This window comes from Watersipora subatra, chromosome 1 (assembly GCF_963576615.1).
Source record: "Watersipora subatra chromosome 1, tzWatSuba1.1, whole genome shotgun sequence".
NCBI lineage: Eukaryota > Metazoa > Bryozoa > Gymnolaemata > Cheilostomatida > Watersiporidae > Watersipora > Watersipora subatra.
The window spans coordinates 5,886,771-5,910,608 of record NC_088708.1 but is presented as its reverse complement, the minus strand read 5'-3'; the positions used below and the strand labels follow the sequence as shown (position 1 = coordinate 5,910,608).

The window sequence follows — 23,838 nt, the reverse complement described above, 5'->3', positions numbered from 1 at the left end:
TTAAGAAGCTAGCATGATGAGATGCTCGTGTCACCAGGAAAATGAGCTCACGTAGATGACAAACAGTAAACGTTTTCCTAAATTGCAACTAATGAAGCATGGTAAAAATTCCAATCATTTTATATTGGCTCGACAAATGACCATCCGTAAGTTTTTAAAAACAATGAAAGCTTTATTTTATAGTATTTATTTGCAACAACAACACTTTTACCATATTAGTTTATTATACTTGCTAACATTTACAAAAATTATGATAAAAATATACCAAAGTTTTAATAAGTTTATTACAAGATATTACCTTCAAATGTTTGGAAAAAGAGAAGATGTGTAGTCATTGATCTAGGCTATCAATTTTCAGTAGAAAATGAAACACAACATATGAAGACTTTCTTCTCTTTTGAACAAATATATTTTCTAAACAAATTTTAGACATACAAGCGACTTGTTTACAAGTTATAAATTCAAAGCATAGATATTTAAGTACTGTTTACCTTAAAAACAACTGTCAGTCATGTAATTTATTCTATGAGCTTGCGCGTGTTGTAGTCGAAAAGTTAAAAAAAATAACTTTTTATACCTGTAAAATCTAGACCAGTTACCTAAACATTGAATAATTGTTTATATACGGATATCGCATATGACAAGTAATCAAAACATTTTTTTGCTGAAGAAACATGCAGCAACGCTTTCACCTCATGAATGACTTACCAAATTGCATTTTTAAGAAAATAGTTACAAACCTAAGTACACTTGTAAAAAGTTCAATCATATATAATGTAGCAAAGGTTTTTATGACATTCATTGGGGAATACTCCACAAATGTGATAAAACAACAAATTAGCAAAGAATTATTTCAATATATCACAATCGACAATCATTACAAATTGAAAGACTCCAACATGTCCAAGTAGCATCGGAACAGACTAAACTAAGATTCAGAATATTGTATGCTTCAAAATCCTTGCTAACAGTAAAAAACTGGGTTAGAAAATAGATTAATTAAACAATCTCTAATGTGGTTAAAACCAAAATCACTTGTTGTTGACTTTGGATAGTTTTTCAGGTAAAATGTCATGTCTTACAAAAAACACCATAAACTAGAATATTAATGCACTTATTCTAATACTTTGTCAAAACATCTGTTGTAGTTGGGCCCATATTGTCTCTAGATTACCTAAAAATAATGTTTGCGAAATTGCTTCTATCACAGATATGACACCCTTTGGTGTCCACATAATTAGATTACGTGCTTCCCTAACCAAAATGCTTTTTACTTAATAATTATTCATTTCCTAATGAGAGCTAGCAAGGTCAACTGTTCACAGCGGCTCTAAAACTCACCAGAGTGGTGGTATGTCATGCTATTCACCTGAATAAAGACAAGTTGTTTATATACTGATATTGAAAAGAGCTAATCTGTCTACCCATTTATATTATGATTTAAACTTTATTTTTTATTACGCATTGATTTTAGTCGCTTGGTTGAAAACATAACTATCTTTTAACACTGTCATTTTCTCCAAATTTAAAAATCTCACAAAATTATTGTATAGCTAAGAGGTGATTGCTCTGTAAAGATAAGAAACCATTTTAAGAAACCTCAACATGTTCAGCTATCCTTTAAATTCAGTTCAGATTTGTTATTGGTATTTGTTATTGTTATTTGTTCAGATTGTTATTTTTGATCGCCTCGAAGACCTGGTTTGAGGATGCTGTCTAGCATCGCAGGTATCTACAAGAAACATTAAAAAAACCTACGAAAAATAATTAATGTGAGTATAAATGCAAGTTTTGTCATTCTAATATATAATATAAATATATAATAAAATATATAAAAATATAAAACACGCTTGAAAATTGTACAAAATTCAATAATTACATTTTCGTGTATGAAAATGTGGAACTATAATTATGCCTACGAAAAAAGACAAAAACTCTTTATATCAGAAAATCTCAGAAAATATAACACACCATGTGGATAAAATATAATCTGAAAGTATACTGTTGGCTCAACAGCGATTACAAGAGATTACTATTATATTATTAAAAAATATGGAACAAATGAGATTTGTAAAAATTATTGCCTACCAGTTGCAAGCTTTTGTCAAAGTGCTTCAAACAACAGCTAATAGTACCATAGATAAAGTTCGAAAAAGAGGCCTCTTATTGATCATTTCCCAAGGTAAAATTTAAATATTGTTACCAAACAGCTTAGTGCAGCAGCTATGCATGCTCAAAAACTGGTATATTCGTAGTTTACCTATTAAGAAGTTAAAATTACTGAAAATTTCTATTACATGCTAATCTTTAACAGCTTGACTAAGGCCTTGAACTTGCACGGGTGTCTATAAAAGAACTCTACATGCCATAAACACGGTACTTTCTTTTTTAAGTTTTTGCATTAAAAACCAGAGTTAATTGTTTGTTACCTTTTACTTGAATACTTTCTCAATAAAAGAGTAAATACTGTAATAACCCAAGTATGATGTTCCTTTTTCATCCCTAATTCCAACATCAAAAGTTGGAGACTATTATGTGAGAACACCCATTTTGCAAAATCAACTTTTCCGTAAGAGGAAATCAAATTATGTAATTAATTGTATTGATACATATGTGGTATTTTATCAATCAATGTAACATAGGAAGGGAAGTTAGAGATGTCGAAAAATCTGTTTATGTACCATATTCTCCAGGCTATAAGGTGCACCGGATTGTAAGGAGCAGCATCAGCCAATATGCTAATTTCTCTCATCGTCAACGTATAAGGCACTTTAAATTATAAGGCGCAATGAGTGAACAAAAAGCAGTATAGTCAGTCATTGATAACACATGAATAACTCATAAGTCATGGATAAGTCAAAGTTTTTTCAACTAATTGACAATGGCTCTCAACGATTTTCAGTTGTAAGCTAACAAAAAATACAAAACTGTTATTCAGTTGGAACACAAAAAATGCAACAAAGGTTGGACTCGCTTTTTTCGGCATCATGCTGGGATCTTTCTTTCAAAATACAAAAACGTTGTACAGCTGCAACACACGCAAAAAAATTAGCAAAGTCCATTCATTTTTAGTCCATTCCTCATCCACTATCCTTTAAACTTCAACTATAGTGTGTTAGCTAAACATGTGATTTCGAGGTCGTGTAGACCCAGATACATATCATCATTGTCAAAATCAGTCTCGTAGCTAACGTAGCCGTTGGCCTGCCTGTTCGGTAAAAGCTTAAGCAACACTAGAGGCTGGCTGACACCTTAGCCCAAGCATCCATGATTCATTGGCAGATAGTGGCATAACTCGCCCCGTGTACTACATAAAATCTAAAAACTTCTCGATACGCCAATAAGACCAGTTTTTCGATTTGAAAGTAGCAGAGTATTACACTTAGGCAAGCGTTATATTTGGGTGATCATGGTAGTGATACAGAACATGTAAGCTCTCTAAATCTGAAAATATAGATTTTTGGTTGGTAGCTATTTACCAAATATTTTTAACCAAAGTCTCCTCTCCTCATAAAACAAACAAAGTATGTAACAGTTTAGTATAATATGGTTAGCCAAGTTGAAAGGTACAAAAGGTTAATCTAAGCTTTCTTAGGATAAGTAAACCATAACCAGAGTTTACAACAAAAAAGACTAAATCGGTAAACTCTTTATTCTCGATGATAAACACGGGTGAACTCACAAACATGTTTGTGAGTTCACCAGAGCAGCTTAAATATCTCTACCAGATAGGTGTGGTTGCAGACATGTAATACTTAATTAGAAGCAATACAATATACAAATACAACAGCTTTGGTAAGCCATAACTTATAGCTAATACAGGCAATGAATGGTAAGGTTACCAGTGATTCATCGTCAAATTCTACATGGTGGTTCAAACAAGAGTGCCGTCATTTGACTGAAGTTTGTGATGTCATGTAGCCTACTGTGTATCATTGTATTCTATGAGCCAGGATTCTCTGAATATCGCTCTCTGAAACTGCTAAATATTTTTGGGTAGCATTTCTATACAGATTTTATTCTCAGGGTTTCTAAAACTTTTGTTTTAGAAAGTTTGAACTCCATAAGAATGTTTGATAGCTTGTTTAAATGTATGTTCAGTGGAATTCACATGAAGAGATTTACGTTAATAGGGGTGTTCACTGTATATATATTGTTTTCTGTTAGAGTCGTTTCGACTAAGTTGCTAACACTGTTTAAAAAATAAAACCATCTTCAAGCGACATATTTTCTTGAATGAAAAGTAATATTTGAATGGTTTATATTCAGATAAAGTATTTCCATAAACTTTCAGATTCATATAAATTAGATGTTTATTATTCGAGGAAACAGCGAGTACGAAATGCTGTCAAGTATAGACCAGCAGAACTATCTAGGCTCAAGCAGGCTGGTCAAGTTAGCAATATGGTCAGATTAAGTTAGAAGCAGACTGACATTGTTGTGGCATCCGTAATTCCTGTCACTAAAATCCCTGTCTCGACAAACTACAATCAGCATTCTCCACTAACAACCAACATTTTGTTCTGGCGCATACCACAGCCAATGGCTCTTCTGAAGTCGGCACACCTTATATCCTGGTTGTCAGGTAAAAACAATTATTGGTATAAGCTAATCGTGTAGCAATGGCATTTGACAGTCCCAATTAACTGTCAATGCACTTTAATCCAGTACATGACATCTTGAGCGGTGAAAACATATTGTACCATATACTAGCTACGCTTATTGTTCATATGTGACTGCAGCAGTGTGACACGACTGCTGTAGCGCATGGCTATATGGTAGCGTGTTTGTATGTTCGTATGAAACTCTACATCAAACATCAGTAAGGTTTGGTGTTGTGATGAAGCTTAAAATTGAATCTTTTTGAAAAATGGAATGTCCCCTTGCAAAAAGAAATGAAACCTAGACGTAAGAGATAACTTTTTATCTAACCTTGCTTTTTTTAACGTTGCTAATGTAATGAGTAGATCAGCTCACAATCTGAACAACTGTAAGAATAGTCTGCATATTATAGATAGTTAACTGCTATAGATAATTACTGTTCTTATAAACAGTCATGGAATTCAAGCAGTTTGGATGTTCATCATCAATATATATTCTCAGTTATCTAGATATGGAGCTATACCGTATGATCATGAGAGCTATAGCTATGTGATTATGGTGCTATCTCATATGACTATGGTAGCTATAGCAATATGGTGTTATCTCATACGACCATGACAGCTAAAGCTATAGGGTGAAAATTTTCAACAATAATGAGTGAAATGCCAAACTTATTATGTCAGGTAACTCCAACAAACTTATTATGTCAGGTAACTCCAACAAACTTATTATGTCAGGTAACTCCAACAAACTTATTATGTCAGGTAACTCCAACAAACTTATTATGTCAGGTAACTCCAACAAACTTATTATGTCAGGTAACTCCAACAAACTTATTATGTCAGGTAACTCCAACAAACTTATTATGTCAGGTAACTCCAACAAACTTATTATGTCAGGTAACTCCAACAAACTTATTATGTCAGGTAACTCCAACAAACTTATTATGTCAGGTAACTCCAACAAACTTATTATGTCAGGTAACTCCAACAAACTTATTATGTCAGGTAACTCCAACAAACTTATTATGTCAGGTAACTCCAACAAACTTATTATGTCAGGTAACTCCAACAAACTTATTATGTCAGGTAACTCCAACAAACTTATTATGTCAGGTAACTCCAACAAACTTATTATGTCAGGTAACTCCAACAAACTTATTATGTCAGGTAACTCCAACAAACTTATTATGTCAGGTAACTCCAACAAACTTATTATGTCAGGTAACTCCAACAAACTTATTATGTCAGGTAACTCCAACAAACTTATTATGTCAGGTAACTCCAACAAACTTATTATGTCAGGTAACTCCAACAAACTTATTATGTCAGGTAACTCCAACAAACTTATTATGTCAGGTAACTCCAACAAACTTATTATGTCAGGTAACTCCAACAAACTTATTATGTCAGGTAACTCCAACAAACTTATTATGTCAGGTAACTCCAACAAACTTATTATGTCAGGTAACTCCAACAAACTTATTATGTCAGGTAACTCCAACAAACTTATTATGTCAGGTAACTCCAACAAACTTATTATGTCAGGTAACTCCAACAAACTTATTATGTCAGGTAACTCCAACAAACTTATTATGTCAGGTAACTCCAACAAACTTATTATGTCAGGTAACTCCAACAAACTTATTATGTCAGGTAACTCCAACAAACTTATTATGTCAGGTAACTCCAACAAACTTATTATGTCAGGTAACTCCAACAAACTTATTATGTCAGGTAACTCCAACAAACTTATTATGTCAGGTAACTCCAACAAACTTATTATGTCAGGTAACTCCAACAAACTTATTATGTCAGGTAACTCCAACAAACTTATTATGTCAGGTAACTCCAACAAACTTATTATGTCAGGTAACTCCAACAAACTTATTATGTCAGGTAACTCCAACAAACTTATTATGTCAGGTAACTCCAACAAACTTATTATGTCAGGTAACTCCAACAAACTTATTATGTCAGGTAACTCCAACAAACTTATTATGTCAGGTAACTCCAACAAACTTATTATGTCAGGTAACTCCAACAAACTCAAACCTAACAAAGACAAAATAAGGAAAAGCTAACTCATTGCTAACATAAATATGTAGCCAATGAGGCGCAACCAATGTGGAAGTATTCCGAGCAAGCGCGTTAGACCTAGTGCTGACATCATCAAAACTTTGTCTCAGCAGTAGATAGTGAACTAACATAGTGTACTCAAATATTGTGTTGTTTTTTAGATGATTCTTGTAATTATAAAATGAATGGCCTCCTACTAGGTCTTTGCTGGATTCGCTTTATTGCGGATGTTAACTCAGCAATTTCTCTGGTTCTAGGAGGAGGTCTGATGGTCTGGATGAGAGTAATTACTACATTGTAGGCGTGATGATTGTGGTATGGTTAGAAAATGATCTCGTTTGGATTGCCTTTAATAATTACACTAGTCACACTAAATAGATCTCATGCATAAAATTTATCAAACCACCAATACTTAATTATATTCAAATGAAGATGCCAAAATGTCATGATTCATTCCAATTACAGTTAATTTTTAATAATGGTTTAGTTTATGAAATGTTCATGTAATGAGTTGCTAGATGAGACCATGCCCAACAAACAGCAGGAAGATGAACTGCTGGTGAAGCAGATATTAGTTTATCCATCAAGTACCTGCCACCCCCTGGTTTATCCATCAAGTACTTGCCACCCCCTGGTTTATCCATCAAGTACCTTCCACCCCCTGGTTTATCCATCAAGTACCTTCCACCCCCTGGTTTATCCACCTGCCACCCCCTGGTTTATTCACCTGCCACCTCCTGGTTTATCCACCTGCCACCCCCTGGTTTATCCACTTGCCACCCCTTGGTTTATCCATCTGCCACCCAAAGGTCCAAGTAACACTCCAAACCTTTGTGCTACATAGGGTAGGCCTACATAAATAATCCTTTGGACAAGTTTGCTTGAGCTGTTGTCATAGCATGCTAACCATATAACAACAGCACGCTTGCTCTTGCTCTCCATTTGTACATTTAAATGCTAAAATCTGGAAGTTAATAAATTGTTAATAATTAGCAACAAAACTAAAAACAAAATTTAAAATATTACATTAACAACATCTCATTATTGTTTGAGGAACATTTGGCCTTTGTTAAACTACCATTAACAACATCTCATTATTGTTTGAGGAACATTTGGCCTTTGTTAAACTACCATTAACAACATCTCATTATTGTTTGAGGAACATTTGGCCTTTGTTAAACTACCATTAACAACATCTCATTATTGTTTGAGGAACATTTGGCCTTTGTTAAACTACCATTAACAACATCTCATTATTGTTTGAGGAACATTTGGCCTTTGTTAAACTACCATTTCAATGTTTTAGTTCAACTCTTCGTAGCGATAATTTGTTGAACTTTGCACCAAAAAACGACACGTTGCCATGACAGATATTCACCTTGGAAATAAACTACCGTATGGCCATAAGAACTACCTTTAACGAGCAGACAAGATTTTTCAAAACACAAGAACAGAGCACAAATGGATGATATCACATTTGCTGTTAGTCTGAAGAGCACATATACATGTAAGGTTTAGCAATTTGGATTCAAAAGCCACTCAGCAATGTTTTGTTAAACAATGGTAATAATTGTTACATGTTCTATCAGATTTTTTCCTAGCTTAATTCAAAAAACAAAAAATTACTAATGTCAGTTAATTATGACATTGAAAAACTGCTTTTTAATTCTATTGCGTAGCCTGGTTTCGAGCCTTATTTTATGAAGGACCTTTTATATCAAACGTGTTCTGTACGCAGGCACGGAATGTTCCAATTCAATGTAAGAGACTCTATCCTGTCAATTTGCTCAGATCTAGATGAGAGAAGATGCTCTTTACTAGCCACAGAGCATTGGTTGTCAAACTGAACAGAGATAGACTAAAATAGCCCATATTGTGACTTGCGACACTAACCTAACAAGCATATAACTGATGTGCCATAATTAATCCGTATTTGACACTTTCCTATTCTTATAGATAATTTGGGGCATATTTATTACAAATATATATTGGCCAAGAAGGTCTATTTACAAACTCAATAGTTTAAGAAAGACCTTGTAATAAGAAAATTGGAATGGATGAGCAGCTAATTGCAGTTGTCTAGTCCTTGAACTAATGCGTCCAGCGACAAAACACATTGCACAGATTTAATATTCACCTCTGACACGTATTTTAAAGGTGGACACTACAGCGATTCTTAATATTTTCTGAAAATAGTTCACGTTTTAAAGGGTGGCGAACTCACCTAATACAAAGAAAACCTAGTAAACTGCTGAAATCATGAAAGACTGCCAAGGCTACAGTTGGTTAGACAATATACACATAGTAGTACATGTATGTACGTATGTATGTACGTACGTATGTACGCATGTATGTATGTATGTATGTATGTACGTATGTGTTATGTATGGACTACCTGGAGTAAAAACATTGCTCCTGGCAGCCGAACATCGTGGTGCCCAAACAATATCGAACTTATATGCCTTAAGAGCTTAACTCTGCTTTATTACAAACTCACTAAAATCTCTAATTTCTGAAAGACAAGATTCATAAATTTCTGAATGATAAGAGTTCATATAATTTCCTGTTACCACTGTAAAAACATCATCAACATATTAAGTTCACACCAGGTTTAAGCATCTAAAAGGTTGACTTGCAACAAAATTCACATTACAGTTATTTGGTATCAAAAGATTCCCCATGTCTTACTCTACTGTGTTGTAGGTGCAAAATATGTGGAAATGTGATTACAAGCTCTTAAAAGCTCAAAAACGAACAGTTAATCACCGCCATCACGAAACCACCGTAGTTTGGAATCAATTAATTTCTCTGATGTAGTCAAACAATTTGGTTATTGTTTTGACACATGATGCGCTCATGTGAATTGAAAGGCCAATAAAAGGCTCAATATAAAACTTTTCGTAGAACTAGTTCATGACAAACACTTCAAGTTTTACCGAAGAGCCCTTACCAAATATAGATGCTCGCTACTTTACAGTTTTGTTTCGGCTTGATCTAATCGTCTAGTGATAATCTAATCGTGTAACCCATACTTCCTGCTAAATAGCGCGAACAATTTTTGCAGCATTTTCCGACTATTACAGGTGACCAACAGGCTCGTTATGTTTATCAGAGGATGATATGCACTCCTTCAAGCTAAGGTTAAAAAAATAAAAGAATTTTACAGTGGGTTTTGAGATATCAGTGCTCAAAATGACAGCGTTACAATGATGATGAAATAGACGCGTAAGGACAATAGACATGGTTTTATTGAATGCGTAAAGAATACTTGTGAAAATATTTCGACAAATGAGGTTGCATGAAAGTGTAAACAGAAACTATCTCGTTCCGCTATGTCCCATTTGGGCCGTTTTAGAAACAGATTATAATCTACGACAGTTTTGTGATGGCGGCGATTAACTGTTCATTTTTGAGCTTTTAAGAGCTTGTAATCACATTTCCACATATTTAGCACCTACAACACAGCAGAATAAGACATGGTGAATCTTTTGATACCAAATAACTGTAATGTGAATTTTGTTGCAAGTCAACCTTTAAGGCCTCCAGCAGTATTTTGTTAAACAAACAAACAAGCGACAATTTTGAATAATAATTACATTAACTGCAGTAGTTAAAAATTCATGAAAATTTCTATTCTTCCTCGAATTCTTTCAAATTTGAGCCAAATGTTTCACAACATTTTGAATGTCTAATAATAATAATGTTGGAGCTCAAATTGAAACCTTAGGCTGTAGTCAAGAGGCTACAGCAACAAAAAAGATTACTAATGCAGACATATATGTCAACATCTTATTCGCTCTACATAAAATTATCATATTACTGAATGAAATTGCAGTAAAAAAAAGAAACTTTTATACTAATAGTGAGAAATTCGCTAAATATGCAAATCCGTCTAGACATGCACTAAAAGGCAGGGCTCAACCTAAAAGAATCTTGCAATTGACATTTTAATATGGCCTTACGATGGTACCCAAAGTGAGAAGTGAGGTATATTTACACACAACATTACGTCAGTTGTCCCAGATGAACATGAAGAATTCAAGCAAGGAAATACGGTGTACTTGTACAGTGTAAAAACCTTGTTTAGCTAATCCTCAATATTTTGGAACATACATAACAACGGCTGAATTTAGCACCGATGAAACCAGCTGGCCCGACCCAACTGTGTATTAGCACCAAAATCGAATAAAAATCTATGTGAATGTCCCTCAGCAAAACCTTCAACGTGTAAATTACAAATGCAAAAATTGCGAAAATCAAATAAGCACAAAAAATGGTATTCGATCGTCACTGACAGCAGTAGAACACGCGTCAATTTAGCAAGGCCTCTACATAACATAAAATGCTTTGAGTGGTGATTTGAATAAAGAAGGAAACAGCAACACATAACATTCCTTACACAAAAAATAGAGAATTTTAAGGTCTTCTTATTATCTTGATAATAATCATCCTATTATTTAAATAATGCTCATTCTATTATCTAGATAATAGCTAGATAGAGCAGCTCCTTATCATATCAAGAGGTTATTATAATTGGTCAGCCATTACCATGGCTGGAATTATTTATAATAGTCCACAAGTTTCTTCAGTTGTCCACAACATATATAAAAAGAGGGCAAACATTTTATTTATGATACAAGCTTAGTTTACGATATTTTCGACAACTCTTTAGAAAAGAGAAAATAACTTTTGAAATACTACGAACATTTGAACGAGAGCTTCGAGTATGTTGGTTTATGCATACTTGACCAGCTGTGATAAGCTAGTGTCTGGTATGAAGAGTTTGTATCGTCTTAGTGTAACAGTTTAGCTCACAGATGTCGCATTTTGAAAACTTAGATTATTCACAAAACTTGAGTCGGTTAGAAAGAATGAGGAGACGAATCATAATTATATATTTGGTAGATTATACAAGAAAATTTTATGAAATTATTTCTAGCCTAACATAAATCCAAATTAGCCATGTTCACCATTGCGTTAGATAAACAGGCTAAAAATACCTGGATGGTCATAATAACTGATCAATAAATCAATGTGTATGGCCATATACTTGCATAAGATACCCGTTTGTCTTACAAATACAGTGTTCCTTGCGGACACACCACAGTTCAAGGAAGCACCATTAGCCAGCTCACCACAACACTAAAAGTTCTTCTAACTGAATCAGCTAAGTCGAGTCACCAGATTTATGTTCTTTTTAAAAGTTTTGCTCACCTCCGTCGACTGCAGTCTCATATTCAGCGTGCTCAAAAAGCACCTGACCTGACCTTGGGGTCACTACAATGCTTTTCACAGACACATCCAACTCTTTCTCTAGAGTGTATATAAACACTCCATCCCGTTGGTGATTCCCTTCTGCAGTTTTTGGCATTTCTGCATCTATCACGTCCTGGCCCGCTCTATATAAGCATTAGAGGGCAAGGGTGAGCATTAGAATGATAGACAAATATTAAAAAACCTGCACAAACAATCACCTTATGCTTATCTACTCTCCCAGTATTAAAATTCTAATACTTTTGGGAATAAGCCAAAATGCAACAATTTAAAAGAAAATTCTACCCCCATCCACCCCTTGGTTACTGTTGCTCAACTAAATACACAGACGATCGTTAATGATTTTTGACTGATAAAAAGAATGTTGCTCGTGATGGTAAAACACAAGAGAATCTAGTAATGCCCCAATCAAAAGGAATTATTATAGATTATCGACCAATTATGGTTTGTCAGAAGGGCTTAGCGCTAGTATACTCAGTCTTATCGTGATTTAGTGCTACAGTAAGGGGTGTTTTATCATTATGATAATGATTTTATTACTGGTCTGTAGCAATATTTTACTCTAAAAGAAACATTTCTACAGGCCAGTAATAAAAATCATTATCGTAAACCATACTTCTTAACTGCAGCACTAAATCATGATTAGTCTAAGGATATTAGCGCGGCGAGTAAAGACTGAGCTCCCTACATTAAACCCCACACAATGACAGCTTATCAGACACCAAGTTTTAAGTAAAGAATAGGCTCCAGTCTTACGTTTCGGATTCGACAGATAAGCATTGAGCAAAACCTTATATTTGGTTGTTATGAACGAGCAGTAACAACTTCAGTTGTTGTGGAATCAGCCATCTATCAGTTGCTTTGGCAAATGCAATTAACCGTCCCTCTTCAATTTCACTGCCGTGGGTAGACACGTCTTTTTAGGAATCATTGAGTAATTGATCAGCAAAAAAAGTGGAGTCGAGCAAACTCTGTAAATTTTTGGTAATTTGTTCATGCAAATCTTGATTAAGTGAATTATAAAGAGTCTGGCATAAGCATTCCCCATAAGCATTCCCCCATACAAGATGAGACGAATTCTCGATAGAGCTAAGGAGGGAGGGAACTTTCACGTTAGCATGTGACTGAAGATCTCAAGGCACAAGCACTACTTGGTACTGAATACTCCACACGCATCAGACCTGCTTGTGCCCTGGTGCAAGTCTATCTGAAGTTAGCCCACCTTAGGAAATGTCAATAAGGATTTAGAAATTATGTATTCATTAAATGGTTATTGTCTAATTAATACAGTAGCATCTAACAGAGAGTATTACACACGGTCCAAGGGTTAAATATAGTTCACGCAATGGATTAGCTCGATTTATCAATTTATTTGTCGACCACACTGCTGAATAGCATCTAAATTACTTATTAGATAGTATGATGAATCACAGACAGATGCTACAATATCCTATTAATCGGCCAAAATTATTTTACAATAAAACTCTGCCATACATGGAATGCACTCAAAGCCTGTCACAACAGCATTGCTGTGTCCTATTGTTACCATCAAACAATCATTTACTTCAGTTGTACAAGTTAATGGTAACAACTAGTCCAACCACAACAGGTGTGCTTCAATGGTTTCATCTCTGGCAGATACATTGTATTTCGTGGTAAGGTCTGTTTGAGTCCAAGTTTCCTAATATAGCAACATCATCAGTTGGCACGACCACTCCATCCTGATTACATAGTATTTCCATGTAAGTGGAAGAATAACCGATTCTTTACCAAGATCACAGTTTCAAGTGTTTTGATAAAAACCAACTAATGGCTGCAACTTTCATTCAATCTTAGTTTACTCCTGAATTCAGAATAAATCATTAGGTGGATCGTGAGAGCGGGTGTCCAAATTATGGACACAGAATAGCCTTCTCGGTCTACCTTGTATATTATTGTTAAACAAACAGTTTTAAGAGTAATTTGCTGTTATTTATCAGCAATGATATAAGTATCAGCAAATATGATGGCTGTTAATAGCTCAGTATGAAGCTACACATTAGTTACCATTAGCTAGAAGGTTGTGTATAGTACGTGCACTGATGTGTATAGTACGTGCACTGATGTGCACAGTACGTGCACTGTTGTGTACAGTACATGCTCGGCTGTGTACAGTACGTGCACTGATGTGTATAGTATGTGCACTGATGTGTACAGTACATGCACGGCTGTGTACAGCTGTGTAGCACTGCTGTGCAGTAGCTGTACAGTACGTGTAACAGCGTGTGTATAGTATGTATGTACACAGCTGTGTGCCATACATGCACCGGAATATGTTTAGTCCATGCAGTGTCGGCATATTACGTACACACACGCAGCATTGTATACAGTATACATACCATTGCTGCGCAGATGTGATGACAAATCCTAAACTACGTGACACCCCATTTCAGTCTTACTCACTGGAGCTGCTTTCAATAACAAAATGCAAAATAGACCTATTACTTCTATTTCTGACCACAACTGCACGTACTGGGAGAGGAATTCATCTAAATCATGCTATAGTTAGTCCTCGGAAGAGTTCAGCGCCTTCAGTGCAATCTGATGAGCGAGACGCAGCAATTGACAAATATGAGGATCAGGGAAGGCAGCAAGAAAAAGGTGCTCTGAGACTCGTGCGGGGGTTTATAAGATTAGCACAAGAATGTAGATGGTGAATACATTAATATGCAAGACACCAGCTTGTCAGATGAAGATTAGGTAATTTTTAGAGCAAACCAGAGCCCACACCCTAACAGAGAAACCACAAGGCACAGTCCCTTAGCGTGCCTAGACTCTCCAACTACTCCCGCTACTTCAAAAGGGGACTCAAATGAGTTTGAGAACTTTATTCTCCAACAACAATTCTATTTGCGCTAACCGTATTGAAAGGTGAACATCGTTGACATGTTCTTGACTGACCAGTCGGATGGTGACCTTGTGTTTTATCACTTTTACCTTGATCGCTTCTTTCATCGTCTCTCTACAGCAACCATAAACATACCCAAGTTTTACGCACACCCTGAGGAAAACCAATTGAAAATATATCATATTCTATGCATGTCAGAATAAAAAGATCAATCAGTCATATACATATTATAGTCTGTATGAATATGGTTTAAAATGTCTCACGTGTCGAAGATGTAGGATTGCTTATCAAAGAGGTGGCAGGAGAGAGGAACTATCTCAAACTTGCCAGAGGAAGGAACACATATCTCATTCATCCCTTTTTTCAGCGTGAACTTTTTCGTCTCTGTATCTTTGGTTGACTCAAGCTTGTCACAGCTCTGCAAATATACATACAATCAGTAACCAGTGAACATATGTCAAGTTGTGAAGTAGTGCACAACTGGTAGAAAGTGTATGACAGGTAGCGGGTGTATAATTGGTAGCGGAAATCAGTAAAACGGGAAGTGTGCAATCAGCAGGCAAGAACAGGAATACTATTAAAAATAAACCAACAGACTATACTTTTGTATATTCTACAGCATATCCAGTCCACAGCAGATGTACAGCCGGCAGCAGGTGAACAATTGACAATAAATATACCATTGGTAGCAAGTGTATACGGTTGATAGCAAGTGTATACGGCTGGTAGCAAGTGTACACAGTTGGTAGCAAGTATACACGGTTGGTAGCAAGTATACACGGTTGGTAGCAAGTGCACACGGTTGGTAGCAAGTGTACACGGTTGGTAGCAAGTGTACACGGTTGGTAGCAAGTGTACACGGTTGGTAGCAGGTGTACACAGTTGGTAGCAAGTATACACGGTTGGTAGCAAGTGTACACGGTTGGTAGCAGGTGTACACAGTTGGTAGCAAGTATACACGGTTGGTAGCAAGTGTACACAGTTGGTAGCAAGTGTACACGGTTGGTAGCAGGTGTACACGGTTGGTAGCAAGTGTACACGGTTGGTAGCAAGTGTACACGGTTGGTAGCAAGTGTACACAGTTGGTAGCAAGTGTACACGGTTGGTAGCAAGTGTACACGGTTGGTAGCAAGTGTACACGGTTGGTAGCAGGTGTACACGGTTGGTAGCAAGTGTACACGGTTGGTAGCAAGTGTACACAGTTGGTAGCAGGTGTGCAGATGACAGCAAGTGTACACAGATTACAGCAAGTGTACACAGATTACAGCAAGTGTACACAGATTACAGCAAGTGTACACAGATGATAGCAAATGTACACAGATGACGACTAGTGGGTGCAGATGACGGCAGGTGTGTGCAGATGACGGCAAGTGTGCGCAGATGGCGGCAAGTGTGCGCAGATGACAGCAAGTGTACGCAGATGATGGCAGGTGTGCGCAGATGACGGCAAATGTGCGCAGATGGGGGCAAGTGTGCCCAAATGACAGCAAATGTGCGCAAATGACAGCAAGTGTACGCAGATGACAGCAATTGTACACAGATGACAGCAAGTGTACACGGATGGTGGCAAGAGAACAATTGGCAACAAGTGCACCAGTCAGTGGCAACCGTTAGGTTGGTGGTAAGCACTGGGCTGGCAGCAAGTGTAATGATGGTAGAAAATTTAGGGCTGGCAGCAAGTGTGCAGATGGTAGAAAGTGTTGGACTGGCAGCAAGTGTACACTTAGTAGTATGAGTAAAGCAGCAAATGTAAAATACATGCTGGTAGTAGGAAATGTAAAAATATATACTGGCAGTTAATTGAAAGTCATAAGGGGAGTTTGGGAGAGCTATAGGAAATACATTGTAGTAAGCATTAAATCTAATCCATAATCAACCAGACAAGCAGATGAACAAGGGAGGGTCAAGCCATCAAAACTATTATTAGGCAATCATATAGTAATTTGCAAGATAGCATTACATTATTAATAGCTTCGTATTTTGACTCATATCCCAGCACCTCTAAATCAATCACCATGTTCACTAACACTTATTCTAAAATAAAAAAGATTATGCGAGCATTATTAAAAGCATGTCATAAAAGGTAGCTCAAGCGCTTTGTACTAGGATTACTTTTCATGTTCAAACCAAAACCTAATAAAGCCTTATCATACTAACCTAATTCTAGCGCTTTCTAACCTGATAGTTTGTGATTATCAGTCCGATAAAAATGTAGTATTTTAAATTGCTGTCATAGTCCATCATGTACTTGTAAGAAATAACTAATGCGATTGCGCAAGTTAGCCTTGCCCTATGTTGCCCTACAAGTGATTTCTTCGAACATCGTGATACTTCTTTTCAGCTGAAGGAATGATTACGAGGACAGATACTGTATTCAAGTCGAAAAGACATCAACCTGTCGTATAAGCAAATCATGGGTTCATCATTAGATCTTCAGATGAGCCCATGAGTAAGATTTTTGGTAGCTCTGGGGCTCTTTCTAATGTACCTCAGACAACTTATCTACCATCCCTTATGAGCTTTAACAAATGACCATGCCAGGCTAAGTGATAATAAGATGCAGCCATCAGACTCTGATTCAGGTAAATCACACCCACAGGGTTCTTTCGGATTTCCTACATGTAGGGGGTAGGTGTAGGGGGTAGATGTAGGAGGTAAATCTAGGAGGTAAATGTAGCGGGTAGGTTAAAGGGTAGATATAGGGAATTCCTGCAATTTCCTCACAATTGCAGGAAAAATAATTTTGTTTTCCGATTGAGTGCAAGATAACCGAGTCCAGCAGCATTTGTTGGCAGTTGATAAATGCATCAGCAACAGCTGTGACCTGGGAATTTTTTTATCGATATTTTAACCCTTTCAGGCTCAATTATATAACTCTACTAGCCGAATGCCCGACGTTGCGCGGGTATTACAAAACATCTTATACATGTAAATAGTGGCAAGTATTGTAGTTGCCTGCCACTTGGCATTAGCCTGGCACATTGCCAATGGCTAATTTGAGTAAGCTAGTAAACTTACTAATAAGAGGATGAGAGCAAGCTTTAGCGATGTTGTAGCAGAGTGCTATGCGTATTTCAACTCAGATAATGCCTCATATCAGCTAATGAATCTGTTGCATCTTGCGTAGCTTAATCGGTTAATTTATCGCCTGGTGAACGGGAGGTTCCAAGATCAAATCTTCGACGATACGGATTTGTTATTACTAGATACTAACCAGCTATAGCTGGACAGATCCGAACGACAGATGACAAACTGAGATTTATATATATATAGAATGCACGCATTCAGGCCCAATTAATCAATTAGCTGCTCACAAGTGATAACCTCTGTGACTCAATTGCTCGCTCTCTCTTTCTATCAATTTTATCTTAATTCTGTTTTTAATTTAGCAAGAAGACATCTTAAGCGACCTTTCTATATTAAAATAATGTATCTATGTACAAAAACCATTTTATGAGCGAAATAAAAATTTCCAAGTCACTAAAAAATTAAAAAAGTACTAGCTACTAGAAGCATGGAAAACTAACCCAACTTGGCAAACTATAAGAATAATTTGTAGGCACATTTGTTAAAATGAGTTGTGAAAAACATATGACGTTCCATGCACTCTAAGCTGAGATAATTGTGATTATGTAAAACATGGTTGGTCAACTTTAGATTATATTAATAGCTGCTATTGAGTAATTGTTATTGCCAAAATGCCCCATTTTAGCAGCAAGTAGTAAAGCTGTTTAAAAATAAAAGCATACTACATCAAAGTTTACCCAACTCGTAAAAAACTAATATCACAGCTGACAGACTCAGTCAGACGGTAGAAACTATTGCTATTACTTTATGTCTTGCTCAGCCTTCCTGCGAAGTCTAATACTTAACAGTAAGTAAATCTTATAACCACAATCTGCTTTTGAGACGTATCTAGAGATAGTGGTAGAGTGATAAAGTTGTAGAGTTAGAATATAATATTGAAATTATAAGGATACTGCTAAAAAATCATCAAATTTTGTCGATATGGTTGATTTTTTATATCAACTTAAAAAAAAGAGCCTTATTGCCTGCTTTATGGTCTCTAGCCTACAACACTGGTTCTCATTTACGAGCTTAAAATGTGTACTTTTGGAATATTGCAACGGAATTACGATATAGCAAACGACTTTTGCACATATCACTTGAAAAGTCTTCCCAGACATTCCAAGAATGAGCCTAAAAAGGTTAACGTTTACGCTACCTTGACTGAACCTTAGTATTCTAACAAATGCATGCAATGCAAAGTAATCATCCCGTCAGCCACTAAACGCAGCATGTAGAAGATAACTCCAAATTCATGAATACACGCAGGACTAAAAAAATGCTTATCATGCATCTAATCCATAATAACTATTTCTAGCAACTTATTACATGTACCCCTCTAGAGTATGCATAGAGAATCCAAAAGGATCCATAACCCCCCTTGAAAAGAATTCAGAGGAGTGATATGGAACTACTCGCAGGTATGCTGCTATAGGGATAATATCTGCTAGTCTACATCTACGCGTATGTCATATGAAAATATCTCCAAACATGTCAGTGGGAACGATCAATATAGTACACAGAGCCGAATGAATTTCTGATGATTTTTCATGTCGATAGCTTGAACTGTGGACACACAGCGTTTTGTCAGGATTTTGGTAAGCGGGAATGTGAAAATGAATAATTCCTCTCCATCAGTAATGAGCTGGCAGATAATTGCTGGTCAATTGCACTCCGGTTAATGGCTCTCTTCTCGCTATTCTAGTAATTAATAGCCTTGCTAATCAGTTGCGTAACTCATTATCTTTCTTCGTCTCGCATAACTTTATTCGTCAGCTCAATATATGACAAATATTCACCAGTTATTTCCCCTGACAAAAGTTGGAGACAAAGACTTTGCGATATGATCGAACTGATCAAAAATTTCGACAAGATAACATAAAAACTAGCATTTCGCTGGAGCTGACACGGACAGCAAGCTGGCCACAAGAATAAAAAAATCCATAATTACAGAATATCCAAAGCGAATCAAATTGGAGAGGAAATATGGATAAAGAAAAGTAAAGGAGTGGCAGATGTTTTTTAGCGTGCGACTACATGAACAGACAGAAAAAACCAATGCGATAAGCTATTGCATCAGTAGCATAGATCACAATGAAATTGGGGAATATCCATGTGAAATCAAACTTGCAAATCTTAAAAAACCGCACCATTCTAAACTTGTTCCAATTAATTTCGAATTATTTAATAAAAAGCGTAACAAAATTTCACAGCATGATGTAAATGAAAGGTTACGTGTAAGGGGTCTAGGCCAAATATTTCGCAGCAGCTCATGACAATGAGTTTGCAATTTACTGTTTGACACTAACAGCCACAAATCCTCATGACAGACAGTCACTCACACTGGGCACTGGCAGGTAAACAACATCCATCAAACCAAAAATCTTCGTGCAATGAATTTGCATCTCATAAATATATTGACACTAACTTTATCATCTTTCTCCATAGCTGCTAGAATGTTTAACCATAATTATTACGAATTAGCAAATCAACGCCCCTGGCAACAAGAATTTTTCAGTTTATATGCATTTCATTCACTTCTAAACATTTACACTCAAATTTTAATAAGTGACATTTGAATTGATTTCAAGACAAATGTCAAATGGCTAGTCATCTTTCACACCCTTCCCCATAGCGAAGAGTCGTAGTCATTCACTTTGACTCGCGTCAAGCTTGTTGCTAATTAAGCTGCCAGAATAATGACTATTTTAAAATATCGCGAAAAATAATTTGTTTTACCAGTCATCCGACCCAAGCGGTTAATTGCAACTGCCGAAGGTGGACCGGCAGTAGAAACAAACCGCAGGTTCTCTCATTGGCAAAAACTCGTCTCATCACGCATGACTCGCTTATATCGTGTCTAATATGGGTGTTTAGAGACTACCATCGTCTGCAGATTACCTACACCTTCACTGGCTGCCATTGACAGACAACCATCAACAGCCATTATCAACCTAAGAGCACTAGCTAGACTTGCCAAAGAGCTTTTCAGAATTCAACAATGCAAACAGAATTTTAAGGCTACATCCTGTCAGAGTCAGACTCGTAAGTTCTTTGGGACAAAAGCAAACCAGCGCGTCGTCGAGTGGTGATAGAAATGCATCTTTAAAAGCTTCAAGAGTGTCGATGAGCCGGCAGACGCCTCTAGAGAAATCAGTTGAAGTAGCGTAAGATAGCAACAAAAACACTTCTACTCAAACATCAAATACTCTTTACTCAACCATATTTCCTCAACATCTAACATGTTAATATCTTCAACTATCCTCATGGCCCATCCAGAATTGAGACCATTAAAATAAAAGAAAAAGTCTTTAATGTAATATTTTCATCTTTTCACAAAAACATCTAATCTTATCAAGAATCTAAATGTGGACGTTATGAAAGCAGATTCCAGTGATGAGAGCGTATGCTTCTAACAACGCTAACAAAATTATTGCTAAAATGCTTACGATCTCCAGTACTCGAGAAGTCTCCACTTTAGCCGAATATCCTCTCTGCTCCAAGATTATTCCATCGACGTCAGAGTCGTGTACCGTGACAGTGAGAGACTCATCTGCCCAACACCACGAGGGTCGCAAGGCTGAAAGAGTGTACCTCCCAGGGGCAACTCCTTGGAAGACGAATGCAACGGAGGTGCTAGTCGATGTGATCTACATTACATAATAAACAAACATAAACAGCCTGAATAAATTTTGATTAAAATATCGAGGATAATTTTCATATGGCAGTTATAGGACTGTATACCATGTTATTATAATATTGATCCCAACAGGCACCAGCACTCGTCAGGGGAGGGTGCCCGTTGGGAGAACACACTAATATCAATTTTAATCTGAACCAGCTAGTTTCTGTTTTTATGGTTGCTCTATAGCTTAACAAACTATGTATTTAATTAAAGTAATTATAAACTTAAAATTATTAGTATGTACTATTATAAAATAAATATAGATGATATGTACCACTCAATCTATTTTACAATGTAAAACATGCATAGAGTGTGGGAAATGTTTTGAGTTCACAATAACTGAAGTTAGTCAACAGATAGCCACTGGCCACGGCCAACTCCTTGGTTCCATATCGCTTGTAAACACGATAGATAAGCCTTAAGACTTCTTCCTGTCATCAAAATCAAGGCCTGAGTATAACGAGCTTCTTATACCATGACAATGCAGGCATACATATTAAATATATGGACTCGGTTCACCCCGAGCACAAATCTTCAATTGAAACCTATGACAGAATGAAATACTTGTTTCGTCTGGACAGTACCACCACACCAGACTTTTTCTGGTCATTTTGTCAACTCACTGATTCGGCCAAAGATAACGGATGTTACATTCGGCATGATCCGAAAATCATCCCTTTCAGGTGAACAATCGTTCAATAGGATAGATCCTCATTCATCCAATAGGGAAGTGACAGAAGCGTATAACTACTCCAACCAATCACATTAATTCTCTCCCTTAATGATTTTGTGAAACCTAGCATCGCTTGATTGCAACAAAACCTTAATGGATCCATTGTTTCGACCCAAACAAGTTTTCCTGCAAAGTTTCGTTCAATATTTGCGTGCTCACTAGACCAGGGCATATCAGTAAAGTAAAGAGCTGTCATCCAAGAATGATAAGAATTGCAGTAATCTTCCAGAGCAGACAAGAAACTGAAATGCATGAATGACTGGTTGTAAAATAAATAGCAATAATGGTTTTATTGCAGACTCTGTGAGCTGATGGAGCGATACGGTATCCATTTATTTCTGCCAAGAATTAGTCACGCACAACGAACAGAAACCCAATGATTTTATAAGAAAAAATATATATGTTATCACTAATAATACGCAAATCATAATTATTCATTTGACAATCGTTCCAAAATACTACATTGTTGCTAAAATGTAAAAATGATTTTCCCCCTAAAAGAATGTAACCCCCTGACTCGGACAATTAGCATTGTGAAGGACACACTAAAGTAAAACGAGCGCGGTTTCGATGACAAGTTGATATTTTCAGACCTGATTGATAGTGATCAGGAAACACTCATTCCTAGAATAGTATGCTCTGAATAGATTGCGTAACAATCTATTCTATTCATTTGCATTATTTTCAGTTAGAAAGCTCGCAAATAAATCTTTTTTTATGTATTGCTCCAAGTCGATGTCTAAGTTAGCCGTAAACACAACTCGGCCTCGCTGTTCAGGCAACAAAGGGTGGCGCCGAGGCACCAAAGCAAAGGTAGATAATGGAGACATTAAGCTACTCCGCATTAGGGATACGGACAATAATAATGAGAAAATTCATGATCCAAGCATGGAATACAATCAATCTAGCATTCGTTTGGCTCTCTAGCAGACTTTACAAAACATTATTTCGATAATCTTTAGAAGTTGTCTTTAAAAAAGGCAACAAAACAAATGATAAGATATAGATGTGCATTTAGAAACGAGACGACATACTGAATGACTCATGTATTGTCAACGAGATTTTATTTCCTGTCTTTTATTATTAATGTGTAGAAGAATAGCTTCTTGGCCATAATATTTGTATTTATCCTTCCACACATGACAAACAATTCATGACACCAACATACTGCATCCGCTGCATTCAGTTTATGAACTTTCTGTTACTACAACCTTCAATTCACTATCCTAACTCCTCTGCAATACTATTAGATTACCAACTTTGAAAACGCTTTTGTTCAGCTCACTCAATAATTCCTTATTTCTGTCTTCTCATTATTTTTCTTTTGACATGTAACGAAAAACATCCTTCTGTTGATGTTTACTACAGCCAATAGAAGGTTATACATATATCTACATTTTAGTCAACTGTGCCATAGTAGTGAAATATTGGTACTCGGTGCCCAAGTTAAAAAAACTATCTGTTGCTAAAGATATCTATAAAAATTGGTAAACGATTTTACAATGAAATAACA

The 23,838-nt window shown here is 36.3% G+C and overlaps 1 protein-coding gene across 2 annotated transcripts in view; it reads right to left on the bottom strand.

The window, feature by feature from the left end:
• The window catches only part of LOC137398102 (BOS complex subunit NOMO3-like), a 102,876-nt gene that overhangs the window by 63,124 nt on the left and 15,914 nt on the right, over positions 1-23,838 (bottom strand). For both annotated transcript variants that reach the window (XM_068084213.1, XM_068084218.1), the window contains exons 12-15: positions 21,357-21,557; positions 15,105-15,259; positions 14,854-14,955; positions 11,895-12,079 (exon numbers count right to left, since the gene is read on the bottom strand). In XM_068084213.1, coding sequence (XP_067940314.1) covers positions 11,895-12,079; positions 14,854-14,955; positions 15,105-15,259; positions 21,357-21,557 — 643 coding nt within the window. The remainder of the gene's footprint in view (positions 1-11,894; positions 12,080-14,853; positions 14,956-15,104; positions 15,260-21,356; positions 21,558-23,838) is intronic.